The sequence below is a fragment of the Lineus longissimus genome, chromosome 3 (genome assembly GCF_910592395.1).
Source record: "Lineus longissimus chromosome 3, tnLinLong1.2, whole genome shotgun sequence".
Classification (NCBI taxonomy): Eukaryota; Metazoa; Nemertea; class Pilidiophora; order Heteronemertea; family Lineidae; genus Lineus; species Lineus longissimus.
In genome coordinates, this window is record NC_088310.1 from 16,550,007 (window position 1) to 16,575,684 (window position 25,678).

At 40.7% G+C, this 25,678-nt stretch overlaps 2 protein-coding genes across 2 annotated transcripts in view; one reads left to right on the forward strand and one right to left on the reverse strand.

The window, feature by feature from the left end:
* Positions 1 to 16: 16 nt before the first annotated feature.
* On the reverse strand, positions 17 to 3,847 carry LOC135484812 (uncharacterized protein K02A2.6-like). The gene has a single exon (XM_064766498.1). It carries the CDS (start codon positions 3,845 to 3,847, stop codon positions 17 to 19), a length of 3,831 nt encoding a protein of 1,276 aa, XP_064622568.1.
* A 3,143-nt stretch (positions 3,848 to 6,990) lies between these two features.
* The window catches only part of LOC135484041 (uncharacterized), a 132,150-nt gene continuing 113,462 nt past the window's right edge, over positions 6,991 to 25,678 (forward strand). The window contains exon 1 of the mRNA XM_064765105.1: positions 6,991 to 7,029. Coding sequence (XP_064621175.1) covers positions 6,997 to 7,029 — 33 coding nt within the window. The 5' untranslated portion in view covers positions 6,991 to 6,996. The remainder of the gene's footprint in view (positions 7,030 to 25,678) is intronic.

Sequence of the window (25,678 nt, forward strand, 5' to 3'; positions counted from 1 at the left end):
TTCATGGCTGGTCTTGCTAGAGATCTAGTTTATCAGGTGGCTTGCTTGTTCGCCCACTCCTTGTAACATATCCCGGGGTGTTGTTTATGGTTGGAATGGGCTCAGCAACTGCAGCCTGTGGGGCCACGTTGACATCAGTGTGATCATTCGCAGGCGCATGAGGCGGGTCCCCAGACGTATACATTACACGTGGGCGAGTCCCTTCGTTGGGAATGTTATTTTCGCGGGTTTGAAACATGTGACGGCGGTTACGTCTGAACGATTTACCCTCGGGGGTTTGAATGTTATAGCTCCTCGGCACATCAGGCAGTTTGTCTTGCACCGTCCCATATTTCCACTGTCCTCTCAAGGTCCTGAAACGAACTGCATCTCCAGGATGGATGTCAGCATTTGTGCTATTACTAACACGCTTGTCATAATACTGTTTCTGGCGGTTTTGACGGTCTGTGAGCTTCTCATGAGCGTTATCTACCACTTTTGGTTTCAAGAGATTGGGGAGAATTGGCAATTTCGAATTCAATCGGCGTGACATTAACAGTTGCGCCGGAGATTGTCCAACCCCGTCGAGTGGTGTGTTGCGGAAATTAAGTAACGCTATGCTGGGATCATCGCATGATTGTTCGCATTTCTTGAAGATGTCCTTTATTGACTGAATAGCGCGTTCAACCTGTCCATTAGACTGGGGGTAACCAGGGCTGCTGGTGGTATGGCGGAATCCCCAGGCCTTGGAGAAATCGGAGAACTCGCGGCTTGAAAATTGAGGCCCATTATCGCTGATGACGTCATTAGGGATGCCAAATCTGCTGAACGATGCTTTGAGAGCCGTAATAACAGACTGGCTTGTCAGCGTGGGAAGAATGCACACTTCCGGAAACTTAGAGAAGTAATCCACAGTCAGCAAATATTCCTTGCTCCGATATTCAAACATATCAGTTGCGACTTTACTCCACGGGAGGTCTGGAATGTCATGTGGTATCATAGGTTCAGCCGGTTGGGATTTCCTCGCTGTCTGGCAGGCGGTACAGCGTGATACGGTATCCTCAATTTGTTGACCCATTCCGGGCCAGAACAGAATGTCTCGGGCCAATTGTTTTGATTTAACGATGCCCATATGAGTTTCATAAATTCGTTTGAGCAAGTTTGCGCGCAATGTCTCTGGTACTACGAGACGATCGCCTTTGAACAACAGGTTGTCCGCTAATGTGATTTCGTCGCGATACGGGAAGTATGGAGTTAGTTCAAGTGGTACATCCTGTTTGTCATCTGGCCAGCCTTGCATCACAGTGTTTTTTAGAGACTGTAGAGTTGGGTCTGCGTCCGTGGCAGATTTAAACTCCTCTAATTTGGCATCGCTGATGTGACTGGCAATGTTCAGCAAGTTGACCTCGATTTTGTCATCGAATAGGTCTTGCGGGTTGGTGTCGGATACGAATGCGCGTGATAGAGTGTCAGCTAGAAACATTTCGCGTCCCGGGCGGTATACCAGTTTCAGATCATAGTGCTGTAGGCGTAACCTCATGCGTTGCATACGGGCTGAGAGTTTATGTATGGGCTTTGTCATGATTGCCAGTAGTGGCTTATGATCTGTCTCTATTGTTATCGGGCCTTTTCCGTAGACGTAATCATGGAATTTCTTACATCCGAAACAAATCGCGAGCAATTCTTTCTCAATGACGGCGTACATAGATTGCGTTTCATCCAGGGCCTTAGATCCGAACGCCACTGGATGACTGTCTTGAATTAAGGCTGCGCCTAATCCAGATTTACTGGCATCAACCTGAAGCGTGATGGGTTTATTGACGTCATAGAAACTCAGCACGGGCGTGTTTGTGATCAAACGTTTCAGTCTCTTATATGCTCGGTCTTGGAGATCCTCCCAATGAAATTCGACTTTTTCTTCGAGGACTTGACGTAGTGGTTTCGTTTCTTGTGAGAGGTTGGGGATGAATTTCGCAAGATATCCCACCATGGCGATGAATCTCCTAATGTCCTCTTTACATGACGGTGTCGGCATGTTGGTGATGTCACTTACGCGATCCTGGCTGACCTTTAGGCCATCACCTGAAAATATATGTCCGACGTAGTCAACTTCGCTGAGGCCTATTTTCGTTTTAGCGGGGTTGAGTTTTAACCCTACTGCGCGTGCTCGCTCCAGTACGGTGCGTAGGCGATTATCGTGCTCGGCTTGTGTGCGGCCGTGTACGACGATGTCATCGACGACAATCTCAACCCCTTCGAGGTCACCAAATAAATCCGACATGACTTTATTGAAAATGTCACCACTCGTGGATATACCAAATGGTAACCGAAGGAAACGGTAGCGTCCCCACGGCGTGTTGAAGGTACAGAGCTTTGAACTTTGCTCATCAAGGCCAATTTGCCAAAAACCTGATTTAGCGTCGAGTGTACTAAATATCTTTGAGCCGGGCATGCGTGCTGCGATTTCCTCAACTGTTTTCGTCGGATGGTGAGCTCTGCGAATCGCTTTGTTCAGTTTGGATGGATCAATGCAAATTCTCACCTTATTGTTTTGTTTTCGAACGACAGTCATACTATTGACCCATGGGGTTGGTTCGTTTTCTTTGATCACTACTTTCAGGTCCTCCATTCGATCCAATTCGGTTTTGACGACGTCCTCAATCGCGTACGGGATTTTACGGGGTGGATCGACGGACGGCTCAACGGTCGGATCTGTGAAAAGATGGTAGTTGCTCTGAATACATCCCAATCCTTGAAAGACATCCTCGAAATCCTTGATTTGCGATATCGAATGTATGCGCTTCACTAAGTTCAGTTTATCGCACGTATCACGGCCTAGAATTGGTTGGGCATTGTCAAGGATTTGAAAGGTGACGTCCAATCCGTTAAGATTCAAGACAGTTTCGCCGACAGGCGTAATCCTATGCCCCGAATATGATACTAATCGGCACTTTGGGGGTGTGTGTGTTGCGTTCAGTTTCTTGAAAAACTGTAACGGTATAATGTCGGCCTCGCTGCCGGTATCGAGTTTGAACGATATGGATTGTCCTTGAATGGTAAATGTTTCATGCCATCCGACGTAGTTGGCTGGTGTAACTGATACCTCGCCGATGAATAGCGTGTCCACGTGGGGACCATGAAAGTCTGGCTCATAATTGCGATGATAGAATTCTGTGGTAGGCCTACCGTTATTACGTGATTCCAGGGTTACGTCATGAATGCTCGATGACGATGGAGCTTGAGGACGTACGCGTTGTTTCTCTGATCTTGCCAGTGTGCGGCAAGATGCTTTGAAGTGGTTCATGCGGCGGCAATATCCGCATTCCTTGCCGTATGCCGGACATTGTGTGTAGTCAGCATGAGCTTGTCCGCCACAGTTTCCACATTTTTCGGATTGTGATCGTTTGTCAAATGTTCCGCGATGTTTGTTTCGGCTGCGATCATGGGAGCCGCGACCGTATGCCGTACTATTTTGGAATGATCTTCCGACGGCGTCGACGTCTTTTTCTTTCGTATCAGTCAGCGTCTTAAGTTGATTAGCGCTTGATTCGCTAATGCGACACGTATTGACACACTTCTCCAGGGTAAGGTCCTCGATCTGCAGAAGTTTCTCGCGCGTGGTCTCGTCACGGATGCCGCAAACGACCCGGTCTCTGAGTAGAGAGTCTCGTAGAGCGTCGCCAAATTCACAGTCCTTGATAAGTTGTTTCAACTCCGTGAGAAATGAGTCAAATGATTCGCCGTCTTTCTGCGTCCGAGAATTGAATTGGTACCGGATAACTGTGATGTTCCGTTTCCCTTCACAGAATGCGGCGAATTTCGCCTTCAGTGGCGCGATCTGGTCCACGTCTGCCTCGGCGAACTCCATCGTGGCGTGAACCTTTTGGGCCTCCGAAGACGTTACACTGGACCACCTCAGCTTTATCGGCGACACCCGATGCTATGCTGTAGACTTCGAATGAACGTATCCAATTTCGGTAGTTAGCTTGAAGATTGCCTTCAAGGCTTAACTGCGCTGGTGGTTTTAGTCCTGACATTGTAGGTGTTTCCGATTGCGGGCGAGAGCTGACGTCTCTGACACCATGTAAGATATAACGCAACGAAGTGATTCGTGTGATAGTTACTGTATTACTGAAGACTACAAATAGGTAACAAACTCACCAGCTACACATTCATACATATTCATGAAACCACTCGGCATTCCTCGTCAGGTAGCATACATTACAGACAGCACAGGCGTGTCTCGTGCTAGAACCATTTTATAGCTGCAATGTACATATTTAAAAACTGTTATGAGAAATGAAATGAAACAATCTCAGTGCGTTGTCCCAGCACATTAACGACTGTTCATTAGCTTTTTTCAACATAAACTTTTGTTCGTGCAAACTGTGATTTTGAAATATTTTTAGTTTACAGTTTGCATACTGCGGGTATATAAATTAGAGATCTACATTTGTGTACACAAAGGGTCATATAATGAATCTTATCATGAAAAACCAATGGTATGTGATATATATTATGCAATAAACAAGAAATACACAAAGGGTCATATAATGAATCCTATCATGAAAAACCAATGGTATGTGATATCATATTTTACAATAAACAAGATTATTCAATAATATGTTTTGTTATGTTCATTACACAACAGTGACATTTGTTGTGAAGTTTTCTTGTGAAAGCAACATGGCTTGATGCATGACATGAGTGTATGCATTTTCCTAAGCAGCAGTAATATTCAAGCGGATTAGCAAGGACCACCTAATCATATTATTCATGGATATAGTTGACTCTCCATTCAGTTTCAGGAATATTTGATAGGCGGTGCTGTACATACACACCTGCTGTCCATCTGGGTGGGATCTTTCAACATGCTGCATACTGCCTACCTTAAAGGAACTCTATAGTCAGCGTCTTTTTTGTATTATTCCCATTATTCGTCACCCTTTAATTGCCCTGAACTTTTGGAGGAAAGGTAAAACAGATTCTATGCCAGAACTTGTTGCCATGCCGTGATAAACAAGACTGTCTCTGTGAGAAACTGCCGGGATAAGCTTGTGACATGTGTGATGGACTTTCCCTAATTGGGCTGAAGATGGAGACACTATATGCATGTAAAATTCCATTAAAGCCCTTTGGTAGTGGTGTGACAGCGGATATAGTCCCCCTGAAGTCATAGTCCGGTAGCATTGTATTTGACCAATTAAGCAGCATGATCTATTGTACCGCTAACCCTAACCAAAACATTTAGTAATGCGGGCTATTGTTACACGGACTATCAGCCCTAGGACTACTATCCCTTGCACAGTGGTACACATGCTCACTAGAGCAAACACAAGAGAATGAATTGATCACTGGATTGTGCTTGTACTCCAGCTCAAATTAACTTTGCTGGAGGATGTGACCCCTAAAACCTAAGGTATAGAGGGGGAAAAAGATCAGTTTCCTATGTTGGACAGGTAGCAAGTTATGGTCATTTGTTGTATGTAATAGCAGCTATCTTTACGGTGGCCCATAGAGGACATGCGTTTATTTTCAACATATTAGAATTATTTTTTTTTACAATGCGATTTTTTTCTCTTGAATTACAACCGCCGTCGGATTTATTTCTCACCGCCGAAAAAATAATTCCCACCGCCGGGTAAAAAATAATAATTCCCACCGCCGCCAAAGAAAATGGTGGATATTATTTTCTTTGGCGGTGGTGGGAATTATTATTTTTAACCTGGCGGTGGAAATTATTTTTTCGGCGGTGAGAAATAAATCCGACGGCGGTTGTAATTCGAGAGAAAAAAATCGCATTGTAAAAAAAAATAATTCTAATATGTTGAAAATAAACGCATGTCCTCTATGGGCCACCGTACATCTTGGACGCCATCTTGAATTTCTCAAATTGACAATGTGTCATCAAGCAGTTTCTGAAAGTAGAGACCCTCGGCTACCAAAATCAACAGTAAAAAAAACTTATAATACAACAATGCAAGGTTACCTCGCTCTGCTCCTGGACTGGATGGGGATCAAAACCCTGACCTTAGGGCAACAATTCAATTAAAGATCACATGGGCCCAACTTAATTTCCCACCCATTCTCCATCTAAATCTAGTTTATGTCAAAAAACCATAAAGACTTCAATATCAACCTGGTCTCTCACATCAGAGAAACTGAGCCAGTGGGATCACAGGAAAACGTGGACAAGCATGTCAGAAGAACCCAACAGAGCAGACCACCACCCTTGAAATTGAGGGTATTGGACATGTTGGAAAACTATGGATTAAAAACTATGGATTGGACCGACTGGGAAAGTCTGGACTGACAGTCATCGCTCTCCACCGCCTGTGTGCTGACAACATTATGCTATCTGAGTGGGAATTGGGAGCTGAGCTGTGCTAATGTTGGTAGTTGGGGAGTGGGTCCTTGGGTGAGGCACTTGGTATGCAGAAGGGTCACTGAGTGTGAGGTGTGGGTCCTTGGACGAGACACTTGGCAAAAAAAGGTCACAAAGGTAGTGGTGTGGGTCCTTGGGTAAGGCATTTGGCACGCATACAGAAGGGTCACCAAGTTTGAGGTGTAGGTCCTTGGGCAATGCACTTGGCAGAAAGGTTACGAAATGTTAGGTGTGGGTCAGAGTCAAGTGATGACTGTCAGTCCAGACTTTCCCAGTCCCAATCCATAGTTTTCCAATACCCTGAAATTGACATTAACTTCATTTGAAGGAGTTCTGATTGCCAGGACTTCAAGTTCTAGCCGAAATAGTGGTGCCTATGATCAACCCATAAATGAGATCCAAACCACACCACACCGGCTGCTGATGAGAGCTAGTGTAATACATATTACTTCCGCATCACGTGACATGGCTGGACCACATGGCCTGTCAGTTGATATTGATCTGTGCTCTGATAGTGTGGTTTCATTTCGTCAATGTTCATTGAGTGAGGATTTGTAGACTGGGAGCCAAGTGAGATTTAATTGTGAGTGGAATCGTTTAGCTATGTGAAGGAATAACACGGACTAGCAAAGATGAGGTTGGATCAGGAACTGGGAATAGAAGAGGTAAGCAATATTTGATATCCCATTGGCCTTGACCATTTAGTGGTGACTGACACGACTAAGTGCCTATCTATACGTAGCATAGCCTGGCTATAGGCCTAGGCCGCGGGTACTGCATGCTGCTGGAGTTCAACAGTGTTTCTTAAGAAATTTGGAAGGGAATTAGGGATTTTGGAAATTAGTAAAGAAAAGTGCAGGGTGAACTAAGAAAAAAACCAAGGGGCAGTGTCCTTCTAGAAAATGCATAAGGTGTTCTGAAAAAATGCAAGAAGAATCTTAGCATGGCAGGGTGCTGCGCCCTTTTATTTCTGTCTAGAAGAAATACTAGGGGGTTAGAGGGTTAGGGGGTTAGGGGGTTTACTCCATGAGTTGGTCAGTGATATACAGTGGAACCTCCCTTAGCAGACACACCTCTATTAAGGACACTAGTTTTGGTACCAAATTGGTTGTTTCCATTCCATTTGACCTCTCTAATCAGGACACCTCTCTATTAAGGACAGCACTTGACCATCCCAAGGGTGTCCTTAATAGAGAGGTTCTACTGTATACTGTTATAGTGTTAACATTCTCAGTGGTGTTAGTTATGTACATGTAAAGTATTTGATAGACACACAAATGCCTTTTCTGAAATAAATGGATTGATGTGGCATATACCAGTACTAATCTTCCATGCCTTGGTCAGTTGCATGCTCCTCCTCTTGCCCACATTACTGAGGTATCTAAGGGCAGTACTACCCAGTGAAAGGCGCTGAAGCTCAGGATGTACACATTTGGGAACTCGGGCTACTGTTCTGGCACTGATGATACACGGTTGATGTCGGCCAGCTGATATAATCAATAGCCTATCAATGGTTATCATTATCATTTTCATTATACATGTATGAGATTAAAAATGGTAATAATTGTCAGTTTCTTTTTTAAATGTTGGGCGCCCTGCTTTTTCTCTAAATCTTGGACTTACCCTTGCAACACTTTCTTGGTTGTCACTGATTTGAGAAGGCGGATCAAAGGGTTAAGTGGTCATGAACTGACCTTGTACCCTGGCAAAGTTCTCCTGTATGGCACTCCGAAGCAGTCCCAATCATCTAATATAAGTTTAACTTAAAATATTTCCAGTTTAACTAAAGTAAAAATATTAATGTAAGTTTAACAGAAAATACGGAGTACATCTACAGTAGAACCTCCCTTAGCGTACACCTCTTTATTAAGGACACCCTCTCTATAAAGGACACTAGTTTTGGTTCCAAATTGGGTGTTTCCATTCAACTTGACCTCTCTAATCAGGACACCTCTCTATCAAGGACAGTACTTGTCAGTCCCAAGGGTGTCCTTGATAGAGAGGTTCTACTGTAGTTATATTTACTTAAAATTTTCTTGCATCTCCGTTGGCATTGTTTCTTCATTAACAGCGAGAATTTGTCTGAATATTTAGTTTCCGAAGATTCCTAAAGCAGATTTTGGGCAGAACGTTAAGCAGTCGCTACATTTTTGGAACAAAATGATTCCATGCAGTTACACTAGAACCTCTCTATTAAGAACACCATCGGGACTGACAAGTTCTGTCCTTAATAGAGAGGTGTCCTGATAAGTGAGGTCAAATGGAATGGAAACAAACTACATTGTATTTGGGAACAAAACTAGTGTCCTTAATAGAGATGTTGTCCTTAATAGAGAGGTGTCCGCTAAGGGAGGTTCCAATGTACTTGTAAAATGCTGTGCTGTGGTGATTAATGTGAGAACCCAAATATATTAATCTGTCATCAGAAAAAGTACCCATAGATAAGACTATATTTATCTTGCAGCTTTTGAATCATTAGAATAAAATTTTGAACTGCTCATACAATGGGAATTTACTGGAGTGAAGAAAACATTTCACAAATTTCACTGTAAAAACAATCTAAATATGAAATGACAGTAAAATCAGATTGCTGCCCATGAAACATGTCGGTACTGTATCAATGGATTGTTAGTCTTGCAATATTGCCTTTGAAGTCAGCTTTATCTTGCATGCAATGAGTGTCAATGACATGCAGTGGGTGTCCCATGTCAATGTTGATTTCCTCACATTGACAATTCTGGGCTTGAGTGAGATAGAGGAAGTTGTTGTTTCTGAAAACACTGGGTCATAAGACATCGGCAATCACATGCATGGCTAGCTTGAATATGTCAATGATAAGCAGCGGGGCAGTGGTAGCGCGGTGGAACAGAGTCGGCCTCATGACCAAGAGGTCATGGGTTCGACTCCTGGCCAAGTCACTGCTTCAGGTTCCCGGACTGGTCGAGTTCAAGTGAGCGCCTTCTGGTTGCAACCCCTCGTTGAAACCCCTGATTGATTTCTGTGGAGACCTGAGAACTAAATATTATTATTATCATAAGCTGTATTTCCTTTTCACTGTTGCCTACCTTTGATCCTGACTGAGTTTTAAAAGCATTTTTGGTTTCTTTGTCAAATGGCTTAGAAAAGTTAGAGAATTTTAATCTTATTATATCATTATTTTTTTTCAATCACTGCTGATTGAGAACCATTTTTCCTGTTTCACCTTTAACTTCACATGGGGATTTGAAATGTCTTTCCCCCTTACTGCATGGGCCATTACTGTCACTGCTGGTTATATCTCTTTTAAAAAAAAATGTAGGGGTGGGACACCATTTGCATTTATTGGTGGCTCAGGAAAGTAGAAGTGCCGTTATATGCACAATGCAATTGTTCAGTTCTCATGAATGCAAATTTTCTGAAACTTGGTCTTTACAGGGGTGGATATAAGGTTTTTCTAGTGGGAGAAATGCTTAAAAACAGTGCTCTATGGTGTTCATGCTCTGCCCCAAGCACAGCAGGCCCCCCTTTCTCATAATCCTGTATCTGCCCCTGATTTATTATATATCTATCCACACAACAACAATGTTGACATTTATATTCAGTACAAATTAATTTAAGCAGTTGGTGATTTTCAATTTCATCTATTTCAGATTTCAGATTTGTAACAAATTGTTAGGCCCTTAAAAGTGGACTGGCTGCTGGTGATAGAAAAATTGGAAGGAAAACCAAAGCAAGATTATGTTATTGAAGGCTTTACAGTACTTGCTTTGATGTTGTATCCACCTGCAGCTGGGTCACCTGCTGTAGATGTCCCCTCTGCAGACCTTGTTAGCAATATTGCTTTTTTTATGTGACATGTTGTTCTATAAGTTTTTCCTACTCTGTATGTTCACCCTGCATTTTTAAAGTTTGAATCAATAAATAAATATATGAAAATTGATGGAATATTGAGAAAACTGAAAAAGCTCCTTTCACATTATAATAGAGTTTGAATTCCTGCCCTGCCAATTGCTCACCTTGTTTCAAATCAACAAAATTCCCCAATGTGGCTTGAAAGAATATCGATTGGGGCGGAAGGCCACTCGGCCTATTCCTGCCATGGTTGGTGAACTGTGAAATACAATTGTGTGCTCTGATTGATTTGACCACATAACTCTGTTCTCGAGGGATGTATGTTGAACTTGGTTGCTTGTTGCTCTTATGGAGATGACACCAGATGAGCTGTGTTGCAGGTTACTTCTTATCCCACTCAACCAAGAATAGCAACCTTGCTTTAGATGTTGGTCAGGGCTGCATGTGACTTTTTGGTCATGGGGGTGAGCAGTTGGCCCTCTGGAGGGCGGGGGGCAGAACACCACTCTTTGTCGCTTTGACAGAGACTTATCCTCATGGTTTCTGTCATGGCTGGTTGATCACAGATTTAATGATGGAGAATCTCAGCTGTCATAGAATCTATAATGGCAAAATATGGTCCACCATAGGCCCATCATATATTCTATGATGAAATCCATAATAAAATTTCTGAATTTCAGAATGGGGCATCATGGAATATTATATTGAAATTGGTGAATTTATTATTCTTTTTTTCCAAGATTCTGAAGTCTGTTACTCTTGGAAGTTAATGCTTTGATATTTACACAAAATATAATGATAGAATCTAGGGCAAAATCCCCAACATAGATTTACCATGGGTGTCATAGAATCTAATGGCCCAGCATAGAATCTATGATGGGAGATCCGATGTGGAACATGGTTTGTGATTGTCATCATAGATTCTGCCATGGACTCATCATAGATTCTATGATGGATAATTTTGCCTGTGTAGCATGTCACCTCTTAATAGCTATTTTTCTTTGGAAATAGTTTTTCATCATTTTCATCAATATCTTCGCTGGTACATGTACAGTCCAGGTCACAAGCACAACTCAGCGCATAACTCACTAACACGAAGCAGAATGGATGTCACTTGTGATTTGGACTGTATGTTTTAACTTTGTTCATGGCTAAATGTCGAGGGATTATGATGATTCGTATTACTGTACTGATCATTGAAATTTAAAAGGAAAACTGAAGAAGATAAATTGATAAATTTTATTTTTATTTTATTTCTAGTCAGACATCTTTCGATCCATTGCTCCCCATGGAAATTCACATAGCGTCCTGGCTGATTTAGTTGGTAATCTTTGAGCAATCTGAAGTAAATAATCATTTGGATCGACCAGACATGATCCAGGCAATCTATTGAAATTGATCAAATTCTAGTAAACCGAGCTTGTATCTAGAATCCAATAGCTCAACTGATTTCAATTCTAATGAGTTTGAGAAAATGCATGGGAAAATGGGTCGTCGTCGATTCCTTGGGGGATATCTGAGTTCATGATGCTATGGCTAATTCATATGATGGACAAATTGGTTCTTAGGATATCAAAGTTTCTGACACAACTTTGTTACACAATTTTCATTACTAATTTTCATTCTTTCTGAATCGGTGCTGTTTTTACCTCTGTTAGATTAGATTAGATTAGATTGGATATCGCCAAATTAGCTTACTTAAAGTAATAAAAATTATCATAGAAAAAAAACAACCCGCATCCATTTTCAGTTGACCACGAAACCAGAAACATAACATTAACTTTTTTTGGCCTGAGACAAAACGGCCAGGATTTTTGTGAAAGACACTATGTTTTAGTATGATTTGGGAAAATTTAGTCGTTTGGTTTGGGGCAAAAAGTTGCATTTGGATCTGCTGTAGCTGCTTGTTGGGATTCGATAGAGCTTTTTTTTACATCAGAACATAAGTTTCCTGCCTTTTCCCCCAATGACAGTACTCCATCTTTACCTAAATAAAAATAATTTTGAATTACTGAAGACAATGGGAATTTCATCCATTAACTCCTCTGGTTTTTTGCCCCCCCCCCCCCCGCCCCCCCGAGTGTGAGCACAATGTCCCAGGGCCAATTGCATTATAGATCTGCTGTGCCTCCCATGCAGTGATCAGTGATTACTTTTTCAGTGTTTTTGCAGAATTAATGGAAAAGCTTTGGCACATTAGCAAAGGTTAGGTTTTGAATTATTTAAACTTGGAAATGAAAATAGAAAATTGTGGAAAAAGAAAAATTTCAATCCCATTAAATTTTTTTGGATTGCAGTGTGTTTGCCATTTTTTTACTAATTCATGGTCCACCATGACTGGTGAGAGTAAGGCTTATTAGCTTGGAGCACAGTTGGTGTTTTATGATGAAATGACAGTGATGCGATAAAGATGAAATCCCTAGTCTGTCACGACGGACTAATGGTTGACCCATAAGCTCCACTTTTTTGGCTAGAGCTTCAAAATAAGGTGATATCCATTAATAACCTTGGAGGCTGTCCTCTGGAAAACAAAGAACACCCCACCATTGAAGTTTGCATTCACTTCGTTTTAAAAAAGTTCTAAGTGCTTTTGGATTTCGACTTCTAGCCAAGGTTGTCAACCTGTTTTCACTAAATGTATATATACCCTATCAAAATGGAATAGGTGGACAGGGTTTCCGCCAGAGAGGGGGGGGGGGATATCCCCCCTTAATTTTGAACACTAAAGTTTGTTTTACTGTCAAATGAGTAATTTTCATGATTTGATATGTAAAATAAGAGCATTTAGGAGCCAATCGTAGCAGTTTTAGGGCCAAAACACGTCTCGGGAGGGGTCATATACCCTTTTTGGCTCACTGTAGGGGAGTCTATACAATACCGCAGTGTCCGTCGTCCGTCGTCGTCCGTCGTCGTCGTCGTCGTCGTCGTCGTCGTCGTCCGTCGTATCCTAGTTCAAAAACAGTGGCACGTTTCTTAACCGCTAGGCCTATGAACTTAAAACTTTGTACACATGACCCCCTAGGTCAGATGACCCGTGACACTAAATTTCTCTCCGATCTGATTCTCTACTTGGCCACCAGGGGGCCAAATGTGGATATCTAAAAAGTGTGATATCTCGCTTATTAGTGACTTGTTTTCGATGAAACTTTTGTTGTAGGTACTCATAGCAAATATACATCTTATATCATACGGGTTTTTAATTTGACCTACTTTTCAAGGTCACAGAGGTCATATGGCGTAAATTGGCCGTTAAGAGTGTAAACTATGGCACGTTTCTGAACCACTAAAGCTATGAACTTGAAACTTGGTACATATAACCCCCTATATCACATAGCCTCTGGTGCTGAATTTCAGTTTGATCTGATTCTCAACTTTGCCACCAGGGGGCCAAAAGTGGAAATCTAAAAAGTGTGATATCTCGCTTATAAGTGACTTGTTTTCGATAAAATTTTTATGGTAGGTACCCTTAGGAAGAATACATCACATATCTTACGGGTTTTCAATTTGACCTACTTTTCAAGGTCACAGAGGTCATATGGCGTAAATTGGCCGTTAGAGTGTAAACTATGGCACGTTTCTTAACCAGTAAAGCTATGAACTTGAAACTTGGTGCATATAACCCCCTACATCAGATAACTTCTGATGCCAAATTTTGGCTCGATCTGATTCTTTATTCGGCCACCAGGGGGCCATAATGGAAAAAGTAAGAAGTGCAATATCTTGCTTATTTTTAGTGATTCGTTTTCAATAACATTTTTATGGTAGGTTCTCCTAGCAAGGATACATCACATATCATATGAGTTTTTGATCTGACCTGCTTTTCAAGGTCACAGAGGTCAAATGGCGTAAATTTGTCGTTTGATTGTAACTATGGCACGTTTCTTAACCACTAAAGCTTTGAACTTGAAATTTGATACACATGACTCCCTACGTCATGTAACCTCGGACACCGAATTTCGATCTGATCTGGTACTCAACTCGGCCACCAGGAGGCCAAAACTAAAATAGGTAAAAAGTGCAATATCTCGTTTATTATTGACTTGTTTTTGATGATATTCTTATGGTACTTACTCCAAGCAACGATACATCACATGTCATACCGACTTTGGTTTGACCTATATACTATACATGTACAATGTTTCTTAATCTGGATGAATTACAAAGCACCAAATATCTATACGGTGAGCACAATGGCCCCTGGCCGTTTCATTAAGAAAAAAAAAATTTTAGAAAAAAAAATTTTTATTAGAAAAAATTTAGAATTTTTTTTTGTTGTTCCCCCCTCAAATTAAATCCTGGCGGAAACCCTGGTGGAGTTCAGTTGGTGTATTGTGGTGACTGACAAGGCATCTTATCCAAGGAGGAAATCACTAGCCTATCACATCCAAGTCCTTAATTTGTGCTCACTGCATGTCTCCATGTTGTTGACTTGTTGTCACTAAGTGCCTGCCCTAATTGTTCTACACTCGGTAAGAACACTTCACTACTGGTATCTTCACTGTTCGCTTTAAAAACATCACTTGACAAAACCGTCATATCCTAGACATCATATCCTGGCTGACAGCGGTGGCTGAAGCTACCCAGTAGACCGTTGAAGCATCAATGATACCATTAATTTCATATTACTGATTTAAAATGATCAAGTAGCATATGTTAGCTCCGCTCCCCAACTGCTGTCTGCAGCAAATCCATAACTTACTTGTATAATATAAGCAGAGAGGTTTCTCAATTGATTTCTTTCAATTAGCTCTTGAAAACGTTATCAATCATTCATGGCGTGTCTGTGTCTGTGCCAGGGAATGGTCTACCACTTCAGTAACTCACAAGTATGACTTTCTTTATGTAAAAGGAAACCTATAGCCAAATGCTTATGAAAATGAGGAGTTTTGAATGGCCCAGTTAAAACTTAAGGCGGGAATAATCTTCCATTGATAAATGTAAGCAGTTTCGAGTGTCCCTCAGGTATTTGATTATGTAGCCAATGAGCTGCATTAGAAGTAATCACCAATTCAGTTTATTTTACCATGTTCAGCTAGTCTAAATAAAGACTTGTGCCACGACTGGATCTCTTCAATGTCTTCAGCGTTATTGAGTCAGAGATCCACCAAGTAGATAAGTGCCAGCCTGGCTGTTAAGCACTTTAAAATGAGCACTTTCTATGGCTGCGACCTGATATAGCCTTGACATAATTGATGTGATTTAACCAATCGGAAGCTATATTCCAATCACAATCGTTGCGTTGACATGGCTATGCAATCCTCTGCTAATTCCAAATCCCACCTCCAATTTTCGACCATCCCAGTCACGCAGTGTCCGGAAAAATGTTCCCCTTGCTTCAGTGTCTTTGAGATTCCCCATGATGAGCCATCAGAGAGAGCATGGTGTTCTGAACTGACAGCTAATGCAATCAACTGCTCATCCCAAATCCTGCTTCCAATTCTGGCCATCCCAGGATCCCGAAAAAAATGCTATTCCCCTGCTTATAAGTGTCACCGAGATTCCCCCCAATATTGATGAGTCATTGGAGAGCATAGTATTCCCTGATTACAGCGGTGAGAAATTCTCTATCATTATCTCGTTGGTTAGTGGCTGTCAGGAAATGATTGATTGAATGGATCATCCTAAATTGATGACATGCTATCTCTATTTGATTATTCTTGTAATTGACCCCAACAAAAAAATTAGTAAGCATTGACGAACGTAACGTGTTTTTTGATCTGTAACTGTGTCATTCATATAGAAATATAGCTGATATTCCTTTTATATCATTTATTTTACCTAAATTGTGTACTAAAATTCAATCTGGGGTGATATTGTTCATTAAATTCCATTCTGTAACTGGCAGTGGATTCCAGCAATGCAGTGACACTTCCATTTCCTGACCTCGCGGCTCCGGCTATATTATTGATAACTTATCTTGGCTTGACTGTCGGCAGTAAATGAGGAGTACTTTATTTCTGTGGCACAGTGCATCTGCATCAAAAGTGCATCCCGGAATAAGTCTCATAGTACATAAGGTCACCTGCACTCTTGCAGCCTGTGAACCTGACGCAATGGCATGGAAAGGTCATCTCATGTCAGTTGTAATTGCATTGTTGATGCTAATTCTGGCAAAATCACCCAAATGATGCTGTGATGAAGATGGCCGTGATGAAGGTTTTCAAGTGGTGTCTGTCCTTCCAACGATACATCCATCCGCCATCCATTCATCCATCCGCCATCCATCCATCCATCCATCCATCCATCCATCCATCCATCCGCCATCCATCCACCATCCATCCATCAGCCATCGCCATTCATCAGTCCGCCATCCATCGGTCCGCCATCCATCCATCCATTCGTCCGTCCATCCCTCCCTCCGTCCGTCCATCCATCCCTCCCTCCGTCCATCGAACCGCCATCCATCCATCCATCCATCCATCCATCCATCCACCAACCATCCATCTGCCAGCCATCCATCCGCCAGCCATTCATCTGTGGACACACTTGGCATTTTGTAACCGTAAGGGCCCACGTACTTTAAATTACACCATTTGGAAGAATAGCCCATGAAATGCTGCAGTTGTTATGCATTCGAATTGGCTGAAACTTGGTAATATAGTGGGCCTATTTGTTTATCTGTCTACGTAACAGCAACATACATATTTTATGCAATTAGAAATTTGCAAATTCAATAACAAATTCCAAATTTTTATTGAATGGCTTAGCCCTTTAAAAAATTGGTGTCAGCGTTATTCTGGTGGTGACCACGTTTGAAAGACTGCCAGCTTTTAGATATATGACTGAGGTTGAGCTTCAGATTAATAGGTGTTGATCTTGGGTTGATTAGAGCCATTTATTGAAGCTGGCTCTTTACCTGCTTCCAGCAAAGTAAATATCCTTGCCGCTTTCAACGAAATGTACAAGTCATAAGTAAATATTAATAACAGTCTTACGGCAATGAGTTCAGTCCTTAATCATGCCCTTGTTTGAGGTAACTTATGCTTGTCAACTGGGAATGCATCGAACCATTTGGTTTGTCAACAAATTAGTCTGGGTTTCTGTGGAGTTTTGGTACCTTGTGGTTGTATTTTGTTTGGGAAGTTTTAGCTAAGAAAGATGTTAAGGGTGCATATGGTTTACTAGTTTGTTTTGTGGTTGTTTATACAATTGTACTGCAGTTAAAGGGGCACGTCATTCGTAACTCCTGTTGGTTTAGGGAAATAGAAATGCAGTTATACACAATGCTGTGGTTCAGTTATTATGCATACCAATCAGCTTAAACTCGGTATGTGTAGTATCCATATATCTTTCTTCACAAAGACATTGTTGAAATTTGTATTCAGTATGTATTAACACAATTTGAAATTTTCTAATTCAATTACTAATTTTAAATATTTTTATTGGACGGCGTCTAACAGTAAAATAGTTAATGGTCCACATTTTCTTATCATATTCCCAGCCTGCTGAGTTTACCTCATGGTGGTTTTTGTCTAAGAGACTGGCTTACCTCTCTTTTCAGACATTACCTAATTTGCATCACACATTTAACAACGTTTTGTTGGCATACTTGTTCAAAATAGCTGATGTTTATATTCATAGAACACTTGAGTGGAACAGTGCAGTACATGTATTTATTTTCTTTGCTTAAATCTGATCAATGAATATCTAATGAAGTAAAAGTGTGATTTGTCATGCTTTATGAACATCTAATCAGAATAGAGCACTATGCCGTGATGGTATGTTTTAATGTCCCTGGATGAAGGAAATCACCTTACAACGGCTCCTCCACCCATGGCCCTTGCTGCAATTACCGAGATTATGAAGCGGAGCACACTGATATGACAGCATCAGCTGGAAGATAGTTGACATTAAATACAAATAATGTTCGCCGGTATACATTGGGATGTGACATGATCGAATTATCTCCCATGATTTCCTGTCTGCTGACACGTTCGTTGGCGTCAGCGATGGCACCCTACGAGTCAAACCAGGACGATCATCTAGCAGATTATGGGCTGGATGAGGACATCAACGCCATGACATGCGCTAAGCACTGTACTTTAAAGGGGGTAATCAATCATTGGGCCGGCTCAACTGTACTTTCAGATACCGTCATCGTTTGTGGATAATGGCGATTTTTGGAACTGCGGATCCAGTATTTTAGCAAGAATGGCATGTGTAATGTTGACATGACTAATGCTGGAGAAAAAGGAAACAATTAATGTTTGTAACTGTTGTTGACAAGTCTCTTATAGTGATAATTTTAGAGTTTAAACATTGGCAAATTGTAGTAACTTAAACAAGGAACGTTCTGTTAAAATGTAACCATTTCACTATGGACTGTATCTGCAGTCCAGTGCATCATGACACATGGTATGAAAGGCTGCATTTGTGTCTTATGCCCACACAGCCTTGAAAAAATAAACACAAATATGCCGCCCATAGAGGTTTTTCTTTTAAAGTGATACTATGATGTGATTTACAACTTTGCGGAAATACGTCCGTTTTTAATTGTTGATCACAAATGTAAAGCTCAAATTTTCCATTTTCAATTAGATTTATTATAAAATCGCTGAATGTAAACCACCGCGACCGCGAAAATGCTCATGTTGTGACGTCATCAACGAAAATGGCATCGAAGCGAGCCGTCCGGGTGGGATTAAACCATCAATTTCTAGAAAATGTGCATTTCGATTCGAAAACTTTACCGATTAATGAGAAAGTGACGTAGTCATTTGTCAAAAACAGCTAAAACATTATATGGTGAAATTTGACACGAGTTACCCTTTAGAGAAAATCCAATCTCAATCAAAGCATTGCCCCATGTCATCTCATCGTAGGAGTTTGTACCATAAAACTGTTGTTGCTAAAATGTGTCGTAGCTGAGTGCATGGTTACATCAACAATTAAAGGAGAGTCACATCTAGCACAAGTTACTATTGGGTAAATCTTTTCATAATGGAACTGATCATGATTTCGATCAGGATAATTTCTCTTGAGACAACTTAGCATTCCGTGACTAAAGGTCTAAGTGCTTTTACATTAGAAATGCAAATTACCTGTCGACACTTGAATAAATGTCACTTAATAGCAGGAATCTAAGATTGCACTGATGGAGACAGAGCTTTCAAAATTTTATGTATGTTCGTCTTTGTGTGGTGCGACTGATAAAAACGCCAGCAATGCAGTTTTTGAACGTACCGAAAATCTGAAAGTTTCACAGCAAAAGAAACTTCACAAACAAACAAGTCTTGCGAGCAGGTTTTTAAGTCAAGGGTCATTTTCAGTCATTAAGGAAAAAAAACATCGCACCGAAAAGACTCCACAGATTATGCCTGGCTTTTCACTTCAAACACTATTTTAAAGCCAAATGGTAAATGTCACTCTAGGTCGCTAAAAGAAATGAACTTAATCTGACTATTGATTGACAGCTATCGCCTGCTATTTGGCATTCCCCTTGAACTCAGATTGGCATGGAACTCTAGAGCCCCAAGTAACATTAGCAGTCCTTTTGAACTTCTTTCTCATTTTGCCGCGCTCCCCATATAACCTTAGTTCACATGATTTATTCATGGCAAACATTAGAAATTGCCGCCTGCCAATCATTTCAAGTCGTCCACCGTCACATTAGTAACTTGAGAATCTCACCGATGGTAAACTATTCGGGGGCTTGTCAGAACAATTTTGCTGTTGGCCAGAGGTATTCTGTTACTTCTGAAACCTCTGATTCCGAAGCCCCCTTGCAGCGCTGTTCATATAAAATGATCCACATTGAGAGAATCTTAAGAAGTATGATAGTGTTGCCTTGCAGTTGCAGAGTTTCATTTTTCACCAAGACACCATCAATTTGTTATCCTGGTGATTGGTCTTTTCATGTTCTCCACGAGTCTTGGAGACCGGAAAGTATTATTACGAGTGTATATCTCACGTCGAAATGAATATATGAGTCACCTGATACTTTTCCAGGACCAACTGAACCCTGGAGAATCAGCACCACATTTTGTGAGTGTATTCCTTATTTCGAGGTAGGATGTCTTAGAAATGTCATACCTTGTGATTGGTCTTTTCATGAAAGTTCTTCTCTGAGTCTCGGTGACTGGAGAGTAGTACAAGTGTAAACAAGTGTTTATCTCTGTCTAAATGAATATGAGTCACTTGATACTTCTCACGGAACCGACTACACCCTTGAGAATCAGCACCACATTTTGTGAGTGCATTCCTTATTTCGAGGTAGGATGTCTTTGAAATGTCATGCCTGGTGATTGGTCTTTATTCATATTCTTCTCCACGAGTCTCAGAGACTGGAGAGTAATATTACAAGTGTAATGTCCATTTAAATGAATATCTGAGTCACCTGATATTTTTCCAAGACTGACTGCACCCAGGAGCATCAACCTTTTCGCTGGGTCAGCAAGATAACCTCCATGCAGGAAAGGGATGACATTTCCAGAAATCCTACCTTGAAATAGGGAGTACACTCACAAAATGTGATGCTGATTCCCCAAACATCTCTGAACTACTGGATTTTTGATGACTTTTCACTTGACTGATAGTGCGGTAGAATCTGTTATGATTCAAGGATCAAACTCGTCCACTTGGTTTGATTGCATGTTGTCTCCCATGCAGTCAGCCGATCATTCTGACCAATCAGTGTTTTATATCAGCTCATTCCGAAACTGAGGAGGTGTAAAAAGGTTGATGGTCAAGATGTTAGCTGATCTAGTGGTGTGTCCCATGAAACCATGCTTCTGGACCCTGGGAGTCCATTAGGCCACATTTTTTTATGTTGAATTATGAATCTGCCAGGGGTCATTTTCCAGAAAGTGGAAACAAAAGTCCCGACAACCGTTTGACACACTTTTTTTCCTCTGACCATGAATTGGAGAGAAATGAAAATATATTTTTCCTGACGACCAATTTCAATTAATTTTTATTTTTTTGGGTCCCCCTTGTAAGACCTGAGACAAAAATTGATAAAAAATAAGCATGTTTTTATATTGTTTCCCCCACTTCACATACGATGACATGTAGGTTTTGAGTCTGAAGAAAAATATAATTTTTCTTTTTGTTTATTTCCGCCCCACCCACATAGGTTTTGACTATAAAGATTTGTAATCCAACAAATAAAAAAAGTGAGGCCTTACTGAGAATATTTTCTTTGTTCTCCTTGATTTGCGGCTATATGATTAGAGAATTTTGTGGCAGGGTCATCTAAGTAAATTTCTGACGCGATGTAGAATGTTATGCTTTGTGATGTTGCATTCTACCGCATACCCGGCCATGGATCATTGTGCAGAGACACTTAATGTTACAAATCTCGAGGATGTGGTGACCGAAATGTGCATTAATTCCCTTGGTGTTTGCTCACCATATTGGCAGTACACCGCTTTTGCAGAGTTTTATGGCCTACAGGATGGTCCACAAAAAATCCCCGAAACAAATGGCAAGAACATTGTGTGCCTGTTTTGTCGACCAAGCTGTAGGATTGTTAATAAATTACTCAGTCTTTATCATGATTTTAGAATCTTTCGAGTCACTTATGTCCAAAAAAATTTCGGGTTTCAGTTGGCAGACAGTCACACAAGGCCTTATTCGAACGCAGTTACAGCAACAATTGGCAGTAAACTTGGTCAACATTGCTCCTGAGATTTCATATTTGATTCTATTGTACCCACAAACCACTGTATCAACTTTCTCTTCTGAGCGTACATGACTGGATGGATGCACACGTATTGCTTTGGGCGCTAAGGATTCTTCGTTCCGAAACGATTTATTTGGTACAATGAGCACTACAAATCGCCAAAATCAAATCTCCAAACTTGTAACCTCTGCTACGGAGAATGAACTTAATAGAGGGCTGCTGCGTCATCGTTTTCAAAGTCGTAAAGGCAATGCTCTAAAAATCACGGACTCGTGCCAGGGGAAGCGTGTTGTGAGTAACCAGACAAGTTTATAGTGCAGTAATTGTGTAATCGATATAGCGTGTGGCGATCAATGTTACTTATAGACAGAACTGTAAGCTAAAAGTTCGGCTTCTTCTTAATTGTTTCCGGTAAAATTTCCAAATTTTTCTCTTTGGAGAGGGGCTACATGGAGAGTTATATAAGTTTGACATTTATTTGCCAGGAATTCTGGGTGAAAGACTATATTGGAGGAAGTGATGACTCAATACATTTACATGTACAATACACTCTCTATTAAGGACACCCTCGGGACTGGTAAGTGCTGTCCTTAATAAAGAAGTGGCCTGATTAGAGAGGTCAGTTGCATGAAAACGACCAATTTCGGACCAAAACTAGTGTCCTTAATAATAGCGAGGTTGTCCTTAATAGAGAGGTGTCTGCTAAGGGAGGTTCTACTGTAATAAGTGCATTGAAATTGAACTGGTTACATTTGTGATAATGCCAAAGGCTAGTTTATTTCAAATAAGTGTAAACCTTCCAGGCTTCAGCATATTATATATTCTCCCCAACAAAACTGTAGAGCATCAAATTATGTAATTGTCACAGCCACCTCTGCTGGTTGCAATAGGGACTTATTTTGAACTGGCAGGTTGAGACACATAATGCCTGGGGATACAACAGGAGGCTGTGCTATCACTGACAAAAACTTTGGTTTTCACGTACGCTCCTTCTTGAAATGGTTTTGGATTCCTCCAGATGGCCCCTTTGATTTGGTATTTTTATTCACGGCTGCAGAAGGGTATCTATTGCTACTGTTAACAGTTGCTGATGCTGGACATGGAACATCTTTTTAGGGCTGTTTATACACAATGAGAAAAAGATCCGAGGAGATTCGATTGAATCCAAATGTGGTCTAATATTTTCTGTGTTGACGCTGAAAGTGGAACAACTTCTTAGGGCTGTTTACACGATGAGAAAAAGATCCCATGAGATTCGATCGAATCTAAATGTGGTCTAAAATTTTTCGTGTTAAAGGGGGACTATAGGCAGGCAGAGAGGGGCTAATTTTTACCATCTTCAGGTGACTTATATACACAGAAAGGGCCATGGGTCATGTCAGATTCAGCACTAAATATATTCTTTCTACAAGCGTCAATCATTTCGACATACCTTGAGATGTGAGAGACCCCTTTTGGCAACTTCGTGTAACTTTATCTTGCCTACCTATATTGTCCTTTTAATTTTTTTGTGTTATTGAAAACTAATCGGCTGTTTGGAGGATGGGAATAAGATTCGATTGAATACAAATGTGTGGTCTGAATTTTTTTAAGTAAAAGGAAATTAACTTTTAGCAGTGCATGTAAATGGCCCGAATGTTCAAATAATCGAAAAAAGACACATAACATGCCTAAGCTCAAATTGTACTAGTGAATATCAGTTATCAACATAATGATAGTTTTTCAACTCAAATGAAATAAACCAAATTTTGATTAAGCCATCAGATTTCTCCTGTCTCTTTATTGCATTAGCTTCTTGTGTTCCATTGGATTTCTATTTGACTACTCTTTGCGGTGGCTCCCCAGCCATAAGTGGGACCATTACTCATGTAAATACGCAAACGGAATCAACAAATTGCTTCATTAAATTTGCATCCCTTATTTTCCTGCTGTGAACTGAAGTTTCTGAGTCGTGAAAATTTGATTTGTTCGCTTGTAGAAGTGCCGCTTCATGTCCAGGCAATCCATCTTCTAGTTGGACTAAAAATAATCCATCCATCTCCATTTTACACTGTATATTGTATTTGCATCCTTTATCAGTTGGTGATGTTCACCTCAGTCAGGGCTCATTTGTTTGAGATATCTATAGTTAAGGAATTGATCAGTGTTAGATCTAATTCTTTGCATAGACTAAAAATCTATGCATTTATATCAAACTATCTTTTCTTGTAAACAAACTATAAAGGTTCCTTCACAGAAAGAGCTTGAGTCAAAGAAGACAGTGTTAATGTTTTTGTGTCAATTTGTATCAAGTTTCAGTAAAATGTTGTCCTATAGGTGGAGCATTTGCCACCAGACCGCTGATAGTGTTACCTTGCAAACTTTCATCAGACTAAAGTTGTTCAATTATGATTGTGACAAATGTCTGTTTAGATCCTTTTCAATGAATGTAACATTAGTTAAAGGAAACCTATAGCGAAACGCTTATAAAAATGGGGAGTTTTGAACGGCCCATTTAAAACCTTGGGCAGTAATAAACTTCCATTGATAAATGTTAGCAGTTTCGAGTTCCCCTCAGGTATTTGATTATGTAGCCAATGAGCTGCATTAGAAGTAATCACCAATTTATTTGTTTTTACCATGTTCGGCTAGTTTAAATAAAGACTTGTGCCACATCTCGATCTCTTTAATCTGAATGTCTTCAGATTCCCTATCTAAGGAAACCACCTCTACTTTTAATTACACTATTTTACTACTAGGATTTTGCATGAGTCAACAAATATCTTTAGCCAGAAATTCTTCTGCTTTTTATACATGGAAAATAAGCCGATAAGAGGTTTTTAAGATGCCGAAATAGTTTAAAAGGATCATCAACGCAAAATAACAACTACAACAAGAAAAATCAGTTTTGGGGCATCCCATATTCTGGGATGACTGCGTTGACTGAGTTTTTCTGCATTTCTTGATTTCCTTTCCATGCACTGGATAAATCATCTGAAGACCTTTCTATGATGCCTCACCATGTGCTACGAGACCCCGTAACTCAGAGAATTAGATGGCCGGCGTTATTAGGTTTGCGGCATTGCGATGATATTATCTGGCTGTGTGATCTGCCAATGACCTGTAGCTGTTACACAAAGCCAATAAAGAAGCAATGGAAGTGACGGGAAAAACCGTTATTTCTCTCTCCTTTGATTCACCAATGTCTCGGCTGGATGAGGTCAAGAGGGGTGACCTCATCAGACGATGGTGAAACTGCTCTCTAGATCAGTCAAGATTGCAGTGGCCAAGATGTCCTGAACTCCTCTATATAATGTCAAATTTCAAAAGCAAGTGTCTAGGTGTAAGACGATTTCATTTGCGACGGAAATATTTATTTTCAAGTGAAATATATTTTGCCCTAAAATACTCTGGAACTGTCTTGTCCTGTTTCCATATGGCTGGTGCATTGTTAAAGGGAAAATACAGGCTACAGCTAGGCAGACAAGATAAAGGTACACGAAGTTGCCAATAGGGGTCTCTCACATCTCACAGTACGTCGAAATGATTCACGCTTGTACGAGGAATACATTTAGTGCTGACTTGACCCAGGGCCCTTACTGTGTGTATTAGTCACCTGACTGAAGATGGCAAAATTAGCCCCTCTTCTCCTACCTATAGCCCCCGTCATCAGATGAATAATTATGATATCAAATTTAAAACGTTGAAAATGTCCGTTCATAAGCAAATCTTCTGATAAGAAATGTAAAACCGAGGTTATCGTGAATAGTAGAATTCATTGTGCAGTTTGCCTCTCAATCTTGTCACAATGATTTTGTGTGAAACCATATAATTTGGCATTATAGTGAAAGCTTTGATGATCTGCGATCGGATTCCTCATG